At 43.0% G+C, this 13,128-nt stretch overlaps 1 protein-coding gene across 1 annotated transcript in view; it reads left to right on the top strand.

Annotated features, from left to right (window-relative positions):
* PLOD1 (procollagen-lysine,2-oxoglutarate 5-dioxygenase 1) overlaps nt 1-13,128 on the top strand; it is a 43,402-nt gene that overhangs the window by 24,090 nt on the left and 6,184 nt on the right. Inside the window, exons 11-16 of the mRNA XM_074218422.1 lie at nt 630-734; nt 2,133-2,258; nt 4,195-4,336; nt 6,106-6,219; nt 8,815-8,880; nt 10,741-10,845. Of these exons, the coding sequence (XP_074074523.1) occupies nt 630-734; nt 2,133-2,258; nt 4,195-4,336; nt 6,106-6,219; nt 8,815-8,880; nt 10,741-10,845 (658 nt within the window). The remainder of the gene's footprint in view (nt 1-629; nt 735-2,132; nt 2,259-4,194; nt 4,337-6,105; nt 6,220-8,814; nt 8,881-10,740; nt 10,846-13,128) is intronic.

Below are 13,128 nucleotides of genomic sequence, written 5' to 3'. Positions count from 1 at the left end.
TTCAGAAGAAGAAAGGGGAAAAAATTGTGTAGGGAAGAAGAGAGGGGAAAAGATGGAAGAAAAAAAGAAATTTAAAGTCATGAGGAACCTGAGAAGTCTTGATTCCAATCCCCTTATTTTTCAGATAAGGAAACTGAAGTCCAGAAAAGTTATCATTTGTCCAGGGTTTAGCAGTAAGTAGCATAGCCAGCAAATTTAAGGAAGCTAGAAAAAAAGGAAATAAAAAGAGATATAACGTAAGTAGAGAAAGTAGAAGAAAGGAAAGAAAAAAGAAAAGAAAAAAGAAAAGGAAAGAAAAAAGATAAAATAGAAGTAGGGAAGGTAGAAGAAAGAAAAAAATGACAGAAGTAGAGAAAGTAAAAAAATAGCAAAGAAAAAAGATATGAGAAGGGAGAAGAAAAGAAACAAAACGGATATGCTATAAAAAGGTACCCACAGTAGTTGTCTCCTGACCAACAAGTCTGAGTTGGATGACCCAGACTGGGAGTAGGATTGGGGGCAGGGGAGCACCCAGGACAACACCTCTGGGTGGCAAGTCATGGCCACTCTGGGGGGGAGTAGAAGGGAAGGTCTCTTGGTCTTTCTCTTCTAGGTCTTCTCTCTAACCCTTGCCTTCTCTCTCCCCATAGGGACCTGTGTCGTCAAGACCGAGACTGCACCTATTACTTGAGCATGGATGCCGAGGTGGCCTTGACTAATCCAGATACGCTTCGGCTTCTGATTGAGCAGAACAAGTGAGAAGCACCTTCCCACCTCCATCCCTTCCATAGCCCCTGACCCATAGACAAGGAGAGAGAGAGAGAGAGAGAGAGAGAGAGAGAGAGAGAGAGAGAGAGAGAGAGAGAGACAGAGAGAGAGAGAGAGAGAGAGAGACAGAAGACAGAGAGACAGAGACAGAGAGAGATAGAAGGAGGAAGAGAGACAGAGAGAACACAAAGCTATTTGAACACAAAGCACTCCCAATCTGCTACTTAGGCACCCGATCCTCCAGCTTCCCAAGGTCCTGACCCATACTGGTAAAAGGAATTTCCTTACCCAGGAATTTTTCTGTACCAATGAAATCACAGGACCATCTTTAGCATTTATATTTTCATTTCTGTACATGTCATTTTCCCCATTGAAATGTAAGCTTCTCATTTCATTTCTACCTTTGCATCCCCATCACCTAGCCTAGTCAATGCTTAATAAATATTATTGATTGATTGATTGGTAATGGCTTTGTAACAGCTATTGTAGAAAATAATCTTTGGAGGGAGCTAACTCACAACTGAGAGTATCAGGGAAGGTTTTCTGGAAGAGGTAGCAATGGAGCTGAGCTTTATAGATTTAGAAAGCAACTCCAAGGCTGAAGATAGTCTAAACTAAGGGGATGGGGTGTCCTCACTAAATTTGGCATTGTTAAGGTGGATTCCCCCAGGAACAGGAAAGGGAGAAAGATTACTAGGTTATCTAAAGAAGGGTGGTCCCGACCAAGTTTGAAACAGAGTGGGTTGAGACTCTTATGACAATCAGAGTGGTGTCAGACCTATGAGTAACCCCAACCTTAGGTGAAATACAATCCTAGATTTTGAAAAAAAAAATATCTGGAGGACTGGGAAATTAAGCAACTCAGAAGGGATCTCATTTTATGTCAACAATTATAAAATAATAATCTTCCTTTGAAGATATAACTGTGGGAGGGAGTTCCCCCCTCCTATAACTAATATCATGTTAGTGGGATAAATGAATTTAAATGTAAGGTTATTGTTATTAACTTTGTATTGTGAAAGAAGGAGCATCCTTGTCAAATGTCTATATTGGTAGTTGACCCTCCATAACTTGTCTTGGAATTAGCACCAATTCAGAGTTCAGCTGGGGACAAAAATATTCCCAGTTCCTGGCTTAAATTATGGCTTGCCCTAAGCATTTTGGTGTCATGGTACTTCCCCCCTTGGTAGGAAAGAGCCCTGTGGGAGGTGGTGGAGGGGCCATGACACCTTATTCATTGCCATATTGGTGGGTTGAACCTAGGGGCCACCCCCTTTTCTCTCCAGGAAAGTTGGTTCTGCCTATCATGGAGATGGAGTGGGGCACTCTCCTTTGGACATGAATGGTGATCCGTTGACTTTTTTTCCCCTCTCCTTCCTACACAGAGCTGTCATTGCTCCTTTGATGATCCGTTCAGGGAGGCTATGGTCTAATTTCTGGGGGGCCCTGAGTGCCGATGGTTTCTACGCCCGCTCTGAAGACTATGTGGATATTGTCCAAGGGCGGCGTGTGTAAGTATCTGCCTCCTCAGCTGTTCTCTCATTGAGAGAGAGTAGCTTTTTATTTGAGGGTCTAAGAGAGTATGGCCACTGAACTGTCCTCATTTCCATTAACCTTGTTGCATTTAGCAGTGCTTTGGCAAGAGAGAATTCATTCTATAGGGAAGAAGCAGTAAAGTAGGTTTGGGAGCCATCTGTGTGTCCTTAGCCACATCATTTCCTTTCCCTTAGCCTCAGTTTCTTCAACTGTAAAATGAGGAGTTGGACCACATAGAGCACTAAACCCAGCAAGAGTTTTCCTAGGGAGGATGTGAACTTTCCATTTAAGGAAGATTCGCCAGAAACAGAATCAGGAGGCAATGTGATTTGATGGTATGAAAAACTCAGTGATGCAGTGGATAGACTCATCTTCCTGAATTCCAATCTGACTTGAGATACATACACGCTATGTGACCCTAAGCAAGTCACTTCACTCTGTTTGCTTTAGTTTCCTCATGAGCAAAATGAGCTGGAGAAGGAAATGGCAAACCATCCAGTCTCTTTGCCAAAAAAAATGGTTCACAAAGAGCTGAAAACAACTGAAAATCACTTAACAAGAATATGATAGGATGGAAATAGGGCCTGGCCTTCCTTTCAGAGGACCTGAGTTCAGATTCCACCTTAGAATCTTCATAGTTATGTGAATGTTGGGCAAAGTATTCTCTTCTCTGGACTTCAGTTTCTTCATTGGAAAGTGATCCAGTTGGACTTGATGGCATTTGAGGTCCCAGGTTTGAATCCCAGTGGAATCATTTACTATCTTGGGACAAGTCATTCAAACTTGGATCGTAGTGGGAAGGAACCTTAGCGTTCACCTGGTCTAACCCTCTCATTTCTCAGATGAGAAAAATGGTGCCTAGCAGGTGAACCAAGTTGTCCAAGGTGACATAGACAGCAAGTAGTCAAATTGCTCCTCCAGCTCCAAAATGAGAGCATTACCCCACTGCCCATCTTTCAACTGCAGTTTTGCACATCTGTAAAATGGGGTTAATGATAAATTAATGATACTCACAGGGCTGTTGTGAGGAAAGTGTTTTGTAAACTTCGAGAGGCTACATGGAATGGGGTTTCCATCACTGTCAATCACCTTCACAGCTCTAGGGCTGGAAGGAACCTCAATGGCCATCCAGTCCAACCCTTTCATTTTATAAATGAGCAAACTGATGTCTGGAAAAATGAAGTGAGCTATTTAAGCTCATATAAGAGTGTGTGTGTCAGAGTGGATTTGAACCCAAACCCATTGATTTCAAATCCTGCGTATCCAGGGCACCTCTATTTTCCATATAACTAAGCTGAACCTGGAAAAGAAGTATTATGGGAGGCAGAGATGAGGAAACTACATCCTAGGCAGGGTGAATGAATACAGCCAGGAGGCGGAATCGAGAGTTTGGTGTATACCTACAGTACAGTTTGTCTGAAATATAAAATGCGTAATAATAACAATAGTAGTAGTAATAATAACAATGATAATTCCTCCTAATAATAGTTAGCATTTATACAGCATTCTCAGGTTTGCAAAGTGATACAATGTGAAGTTGGTGCTGTTATTATTCCCATTTTACAGATGAGGAAACTGAGGTGGAGAGAGATTGAGTCACTTGCCCAGGGTCGCACAGCTAGTCAAAAATCAGTTTTCCTGACTCCCAGTTCGGATTTCTACCCCAGTAGGCTGGAAGGGTAGATTGGAGTCAGATTGTGGAGAATGTTAAGCCAGGCCTGAGGTCACCAGATTTTTATATTGTAGGCTTCAAAGGAGGAGTGAATTCGTCAGACTAGACACAGGGATCCCCCCACCATGGTCTTTGAGGGTCTTGTCCCAAGATTGAAAACTGTGGTACCATAAGTCATTCCCCTCCTCCACCTCCACCTCTCCTGCCCCCAACTTTGACGCAGCCACTTTGTCTCCTAGGGGAGTCTGGAATGTTCCCTACATTTCTAATATCTACCTGATCAAAGGCAGCACCTTGAGGGGTGACCTGCGACAGAAGGACCTGTTTCACAGCAGCAAGCTGGACGCTGATATGGCTTTCTGCTCCAATGTCCGTGAACAGGTCAGTCTCCCACTCCGGGGAGGAAGATAGTGGAGGGTCCAAGCTGTGGAGGCCAGGCCGTCCAGGGTGGCTGTAAATGCCTGTGCCCTAGAGGGTCCAGAAGAGCTGCTGGGGAACTCCCAGGGTGAACTCTTTTTCTCCATGAATCCTTTCATTCCCAGAGAAGAGGAGGGAGGCAGAGGCAGGTGGAGTCAATCAAGGTTTGAGTTAGCCGCTTAGAAGGGAGGAGCTGGTCCTCAGAGGAGCATCTTGTTTCTTGGAGCCTGGCTGCCAGGCAGGGCAGTAGATGCAAAGTGGGGAGAAGATCAGATGGGAATATATAGTTAAAATGTTTTGCAAATCAAGAATTTTTCAATTATCCTAGAACTGACTGTGGTCAAGTAATTTAACTATGTTCTCAAAGAATAGAGACAGTTGCAGAGAAGATGCCTTTCTTTATTGATATATATTTTTTGTTTGTTTTTTTTTGCAAGGCAATGAGGTTAAGTGACTTTCCCAAGGTCACACAGCTAGGTAATTATTAAATATCTGAGACCCATTTGAAGTCAGGTCCTCCTGACTCCAGGGCCGGTGCTCTATCCACTGAGCCACCTAGCTTCCTTGCCTTTCTGTACTGATAAAGGAAATTTCCTTTATACTGGTTCTTTATACCAGTGAATTCCAGGTCCGGGCCATGCCCCATATAAATATAAATTGCTGTGGCTATTTTTACTTTATTTTTGTTTTTACTGTTGTCATTATTTTTATCACAAGACTATTGATAGAATTTAATGTACGAACAATATGTAAAACCCTCCTCCATAAATGGCAGCTCTAGTCATGACTGTTCTGTAAGTTTTCAAGTCTAGGATTCTACAGTCATCCCCGTAGCTCACATTTATATGATGTTTTGAGGTTTGCAAAGTGTTTCTGATAGACTAAGTCCTTGAATCCTCACAACTCTTTGAAACTGTCACAGATAAAGTATTTATTAGTTTTCACTCTGCATAAAGCACTCTGTAATACAGTAACACAGACAGTTTCTGCCTTTGAGAAATTTGCTTTCTATTCTAATGGGGGAAGACAATCAGTAGAGGAGAGCCAGGCAGGGAATGATATCTGGGCTGTGGTATGGTATGGATATGGTCAGAAAGGATCATGGAGGCCTATTTGCAAGCAAGGTAAGGTGAAAGTCTACCCATTGAGACATGGAGTCTTGGGGCAGCTAGGTGGTGGAGAGGATAAAGCACCGGCCCTGGAGTCAGGAGGACCTGAGTTCAAATCCAGCCTCAGACACTTAATAATTACGTAGCTGTGTGGCCTTGGGCAAGCCACTTAACCCCACTGCCTTGCAAAAAAAAAAACCTAAAAAGAAAAGAAGCATGGAGTCCTAAGAGCTAAGTCTAGTGGCATGGGGGCAGGGAAGATGAGGATGGTGGCTGGAGGATAAGGAGCATGGGGACTCATGCCAACTTTAGATATCTATGATGCACCTAGGTGGTACAGTGGATAGGGTGAGAGCCCAGATTCATCTTCATGAGTTCAAATATGGTCTCAGACATTTACTAGCTGTGTGACCCTGGGCAAGTCACTTCATCCTGTCTGCCTCAGTTTCCTCATCTGTAAAATGAGCTGAAGGAGGAAATGTCAAGCCACTCCAGTATCTTTGCCCCACCCCACCCCAAAAAACCCAAACAGGTAACACAGAGTTAGACACACTGACATAGTTGAACAACAAGAATGGTCATTCTGATGATAAAGAACCCATTTTGCCCTTTTCTGTTCTGCAGAATGTCTTCCTGTTTGTGACCAACCGGCATTCCTTTGGCCGCCTGCTGTCTGTGGACAATTACCAGACGACTCACCTGCACAATGACCTCTGGGAGATCTTCAACAACCCAGAGGTAAGAAAAGGGGAAGAGGAAGGCCAAAAAGAGGGATGCCATGGATTGGATTCTTCCCCCCTTACCATATACTCGCAAGCACTCACACAACTTGCATACATACAGTCACACTCACACTCACACTCACACTGACATGCACACACATTCACACTGACTCACACACACATTCCCATGAACCCTTACTCATACTACATACACTCACGCTCATAAAGCATTCAAACTCACAAAACCCATATGCACCCATATGGACTCACGCTTACACTCTCACACACACTTGAACGTGAACTTTTAAACTCACAATACACAAACACACACATACTCAAGCTCACACACTCACCACATTCATACACTCACACTCATATGTGCACACACATTTATACTTACACACATGCATCCATACTTACACACACACATACACACACACACATACACCCCAGCTCATTCTCTCTAGGGTCCATTTTCCTCATTTATAAGAATGAAAGGGTTGGGGGCAGCTAGGTAATGCAGTGGATAGAGCCTCCTGGAAGCAGGAGGATCTGAGTTCAAATTTGACCTCAGACACTTAATAATCACCTAGCTGTGTGACCTTGGGTAAGTCACTTAACCCCATTGCCATGCCAAAAAAAAACTAAGAATGAAAGGGTTGACCCAGGATAACCTGATTTTCTTTCTTGTTTTCACAAGCCTGGCTGCCAGCTTACTGGTTGGGGAGACAGCCCGCTCAACTTCTGAGGAGGAGCCAGACTCACTTTCTCTCTCCCAGAAGGTGTCAACTATGCCAGTCAGATAGCCAACAAACCCACTGTTTAACTGACACTATGCTCATAAGCACTAGAACTTCAGAAGGAGGCATAAGACAGTCCCTGCCCTCCAGAAGTTGACAATCTAATGGTGTGGACTAGTAAACAAATTTATACAGACAAGCCCTATACAGGATAATTAGAAAATCATTACAAGAGGGAAGACACTAGAATTAAGAGCCTTTCTCCATTCAGTAGAAGATGGGATATGAAGGACACCAGAAAGCAGAGATGTGGAGGGAGGGCATCCCCATACCCACACGGGGGGTTGCTGAAAAGATGCCTAGGGTCTTGAGATGGAGGGTCTTGCTCATGGAACAGCCAGGAGACTGGTATCAATGGATCCAAGAGCACATGGTGGGGTGGGAGGTTTAAGAAGATGGAAGGGGCTAGGAGGGGGCTGGATTATGAAGGACTTTGAATGCCAAGCAGAGGAGTAGGAGTAGGAAAGTGGCATGGTCAGCTCTGCACTTTAAGAAAACCACTTTGGTGATTGAATGCAAGATGAACTGGAGTAGGGAGAGACTTGAGGCAGGGAAACCAAACAGGAATCTAGGGGAGAGGTTCTGAGGGTCCAAACTGAACAGTGAAAAGGGGAAGAATGGGAAAGATGCTTTGGATTCAGAAATGACAAGATTTGACATCTGATTAAAAATCAGGGGTCAGAGAATGAGGAGTCTAGGATAATGTCATAATCTCATTGCCTTTCCATTTATTGATCGTCTCCAATTAATCATGTGTATAGTATGTATCTTGTTGTTTCAAGTCCCAAGGACAAAAATATATCTCTAAAAACACCTAAGGGGATTAGTTATACCCCCTGGCAATACTCCTGGGTCTTGGACTAAGAGTGTGTCTCATGGCCCTTGATCTCCCTGGTCCTTATCACTGACTTTCTAGAAGCCTTTTCAAGTGTCACAGTCAGTAAAGATTGAATTGGCACTTAGGAGTCTTTGGCAGCACCCATGTGTGATGGTGCCTTTGATCTGGGGATTACTGCTATGGATAGGAACAAAAACCTGCACACTTTAGCAGGAGAGGAAGACTGCTTCTCCTTTGGGGGCTGGATCCTAATTCAGTGGTGGCTGGATTTGGTTGGGGAAGAGTTTCCTACCCCATCTGCCATCCAGAGATGGTGGTATTCCACTGTCTGGTCAATCCCCTTCCCCTGGTCAGGAGGTGGACCTCTTTGATTTTTTTAGGGGATGGGGTGAATGAACTCTCTTTAGAGACTTGCAGAACTATATGAAATAAGACTTGAATTTCCCTGATCTGCCTCTAGGATTCTGGGGATCAATGTTGTCCATAGATATGCTGCCTATCCCACTAAACAAGAAACCGATGCATTTTTAGCAATCTATTATTGTTTTTTAAATGGTATTTTATTTTATTTCCAATTACATGTAAAGATAGTTTTCAACAATTATCTTTTTTAATTTGTTGTTAGTCATATGTTAATCATTTTATAAGCCATGTAGGAGATTATATGATAATAAATTATTTTTTAGACGTCAAAACAAAAGTTTTTGCACGTTGGCTCCCCTGTTAAACTGTGAGTTCCTTAAGGGCAGGGACTGTCTTTTTTGCCTTTCTTTGCATCCCTAGTCTTAGCAAAGAGCTTGACAGAGTATGAGCTTAATGAAAGTTGACTGACTAATACCAAAATCACCAATTGGAAGAATGGTGGGCCCAAGGTGGGCTATATCATCCATATGAGGTGCCTTTCAATAATGAAATTTTGTGATGCTGGGAAAATGTTCAGAGATGTTCAAAAGCATGAATTCTCTCATTGCAGGATTGGAAGGAGAAATATATTCATGAGAACTACACAGAAGCCCTCAAAGGGAAATTGGTAGAGACGGTAAGATGGCCCCAGGGGCTGGAAGGGAGCAGCTGTGCAGAGGGAGGGGGAGGCAAGTGGCTGTTGGGAAGATGTTTTGGACTCTGAATCCACACAGATGTGTCTTCCTGTTTTATTCCTGGCTGGGAGATGACCCCTGGGAATGAGGGAGCTACTGGGGTCAGAAAGCCAGCGGGATCTATCATGAGAGTGACCCAGTGGATGGGACTGGAATAAAATAGGCCAAGATTCTGGGTATGTAGGCATTCAGCCCAGTTCTTCTTTCTACCTCACCCACTCCCAGTTCTAGTTCAGTTCAGTCTAGAGGGGTGTCCCCATCATGTCAGAATGGATGGCCATGGCATGGCTGGGGAACAGAGGACATTTGAGCCAAAGCATTTCCTGAGAAAGAATTAGATCCTTCCCTGACCAGGATGGCTCTCCCCAAAAGGTGCTCCTTGTCACAGCCCCATGGGAAACTTGAGGCTTAGTAAAATCATGTTTTAAGGCAGGGGGAGGGTGGGAGACTGGCAGGGCTGTGCCCAAAGCAGGATCCTGGTAGCCTTAGACAAGGGTAGTGACGTGGTGTTTCCTTCACCCATTCTTTGATATTCCACTCCCAAACTTTCCTCTCCCTCTCTTTCTCTCTCCCTTCTTCTGTCCCTTTCTCCCTTTTTCCTCCACATGTTTCTCTCTCCTTCGCTCCTACCTTCCTTCCCTCTGTCCTCTCTCCTCTTTTCCTCCTCATCTTTCTCTCTCCTGCTCTTCTCTCTTCTCCTCTCTTTCTTTTTCTCTTCTCTCTCTCCTCTCCCTCCCTCTCTTTTTCTCTTCTCTCTTTCTCTCTCCCTTCATCCTCTCTCCTCTTTCCCTCCATATCTTTCTCTTCTCCCTCTCTCCAGTCTTCCCCTCTTTTTTCTCTCCTCCTTTCTCACTTCTCCCTCCCTCTCTTTCTTTTCCTCTTCTCTCTCCTTCCCTCTCTCTGCCTCTCTCCTCTTTCCTTCCATATCTTTCTTTCTCCCTCTCTCTCCAGTCTTCCCCTCTTTCTTTTCTTTTCTCTGCTCTCCTCCCTCTCCCTCCCTCTCTTTTTCTCTTCTCTCTTTCTCTCTCCCTTCATCCTCTCTCCTCTTTCCCTCCATATCTTTCTCTTCTCCCTCTCTCCAGTCTTCCCCTCTCTTTTTCTCTTCTTCTTTTTCACCTTTCCCTCCCTCTCTTTCTTTTTCTCTTCTCTCCCTCAATCCTCTCTCCTCTTTTCCTTGATATCTTTCTCTCTCCTTCTCTTTTTGTCTTCCCCTCTCTTTCTCTCCATCTCTTCCTTAGGTTCTGACCCCTTTCAAGCATAGATCTAGTCATGTTACCTCCCTTGTCCAAGAAATCTCAGTGGCTCCCTAAATCTTACTGTGCAAAGTTCAGATTCTTCTGCCTAATATTCAAGGCCTTCCTTCATGTTAATTCACTTCTGAACATGTTACACCCAACCAGTGGACAACCTCCAGTTCCCTGAGCACATTGTGTTCCGCCTTCCTGTCTGAGTCAGTCTCCTGTGCCCAGAAGGTCCTTTGCTCCTTCTCTTCCCTGGTTAATCTCCTACCCAGGGTACATCCCAAATGCCCCCTTGCCCATTCTAGTAGCCCCTTCCCAGATCCTCCCTTCAGGGCCTCACCCACTCCTCTGTTTATTCCTCTCTGACATACTTAAAATAAATGGCCTGTAGACAGTACTGGTAGGTATGTCCTTTTCATTCCTAGACTATGAGTTCCCAGAGAGCAGAGTCAGCTTCTATGCCAAACTTTATCCATTTCTGAGAGTCTAACACAGTGCTCTGCACACAGCAGGTGCTTAATAAATGTTGATGATTGTTGTTGGTGGGTTCTATCTCCCCAGCCCTGTCCAGATGTCTACTGGTTTCCCATCTTCACAGAAACAGCCTGTGATGAGCTAGTGGAGGAGATGGAGCATTTTGGCAAATGGTCGGCTGGTGATAACAAGGTGAAGGGCATCTGTTTTCTTTTTCTAGGGGAACTCTCCTAGTCCAGGTCATTAAGACAGCATGGGTGCCAGGAGGGCAGGGACAGGGGCTGAGCAGGGGGCAGATGCCCAAGAATGCTGACAGTATAGAGGAAGCGGATTGAGCCCAGCAGGGTGGGAGGGAGGTGGAGCAGGTCACTATCCTCCTGCTAAATGCCTTCTTGTTTTCATAGCAAGTTAGGCCCATTCTCCCTGACTCTGGGAATAGCCATCTTTAAAAAATACCTATTGATCTTTTTTTGCTTTTATAACACCTTACTCTCCTTATATATCCTCCTTTTCTCTTCCCTAGTCTGCTTCAAATGTAGGGGGCTGCTCTGGGTTTTTAGGATGGAAGGCTCATAATATGGAAACCTGAATTTCTTTTCCAAACAGTCCGGTGACCAATGGAGTTATTTAAATCTGTCTATGTGTTCACATTAGTCTGGAAAGGGCCTTGTCACATAAAATGTTAATAATAGAAGAGAATGGAAATTGTCAGAGCTGAGAACGTACTTTTGTTGTTCAGTCGTTTCAACCACATCCAACCCTGTGACCCCATTTGGAGTTTTCTTGGCAAAGATACTAGAGTATTTTGCTATTTCCTTCTCCAGTTTATTTTACAGTTGAGGAAATCGAGACAAACAAAGCTAAGTGACTTGCCCAGGGTCACATGGCTAGTAGTTATCTGAGACCAGACTTGAACTTGGGAAGAAGATGGCACTCTATCCTCTGTGCCACCTATCTGCTCTAGGAGGGAAGCCTCAAAAACATAAAATTCAGACTAGAAGGGACAGTTGAACATGAAATACTAGATCTGGGAGGAATCTGAGACCATGTACTTTCAGAACTGGAAGGAAGCTTAAAACATGAAATGTCAGAAATGAGAAGGACTTTAGAAAACAATATTAAAGTTAGACCTTACAATATCAAATATCAGAGCTAGAAAGAATCTTAAAACATCAAAGTCAAAGCTGGGGATGCACCTTGGACTAAAGAATATTAGATCTAGATCCCTTAAAACATGGAGTTAGAAAGAGCCTTCTAAGAAATAAATATAATAGTATTATTTTATTCTTTCCAAACAAAATTGACTTATTGAAAAGGTCATGAAAATGATTTAAAGGAACTTGGTCAGGAAAAGAAGCTAAGCAAACCATATTTGTGGTTAAGCTAAGGTGTTCTTCATCTGGGATTGGTGAACTTGATTTTTAAACAACTAACTATTTTTAATTCTGAAGTTCAATAATTGGTTTTCTTTGTAATGCTATATATTTTATTCCTTTAAACACATTAATTTAAGAAGGGGTCCATAGACATCACCAGACATTGCTGATGTATACACATGCAAAAAAAAAAAGATTCAGATTCCCTGTTTTAGACATATTTAAAGATTCTTAGATTTGGAGCCTAAGGATCCAGGTTCAAGTTCAGATTTTGCCATTTAGTACCTGTATGATGGATGGTCAGGCCATTTAACCTCTGTTGGCCTCAGTTACTCCTGTCCTACTTAGAAACTTGGTTACTTTCATTCTGAAAAATTTTCAATCCAATAAACAGAAAGTTTGGAGTGTAATAATAATAATAATAATAATAATAATAATAGCTAGCATTTCTATAGAAATTTAAGATTTTCAGAGATCTTTTACTAGCTCTCATTGGCTCCTTAGAACAACCCGGGATGGGGGTGGGGGGCAATTACTATCCCCATTGTTAAGATAAAGAAACTGAGATGAAAGAGGGGTGAAGTCATGTGCTCTCAGAGTCATTCAGTTAGTGAGTATTCAAGGCAGGATTTGAATTCAGCTCTTCCTGATTCCATATCCAGGACTCTCTCCACTACCTACAACTAGATATGGTGGAATCTCACCACACAGACAATCAGAAAAAATCAAAACTGAGCTCTCAAGGCTCTGAGGACAGTTTTTAAAAAAACAAATAACTTTTTCATATTGTCTTTTTTTAAAATATCACCATAGTTCTACTTCCAGCATTCCTCCCCCTACTCTTCCCAGAGAACCATTCATACAATCATAACATGTCATATATAATAATAATTTACAAAATATAAAATAAAATAATATTTGAAAGAAAGAAAGAAAGAGAAACAAATAAACAAACATACATACATCCTATCATCTCTCTTCATCCAAGCCAGGTTTATTCTTGAAAATTTTGCCTCATTTACTTTTTTTTTAAAAAAATGTATTTATTAAAGGAAATGGGGGGGGGCGGCTAGGTGGCACAGTGAATAAAGCACCAGCC

Source organism: Macrotis lagotis, chromosome 1, assembly GCF_037893015.1.
Source record: "Macrotis lagotis isolate mMagLag1 chromosome 1, bilby.v1.9.chrom.fasta, whole genome shotgun sequence".
NCBI lineage: Eukaryota > Metazoa > Chordata > Mammalia > Peramelemorphia > Peramelidae > Macrotis > Macrotis lagotis.
Note: the sequence above shows the minus strand (reverse complement) of the source record. Positions and strands in the feature narration are given on the sequence as shown.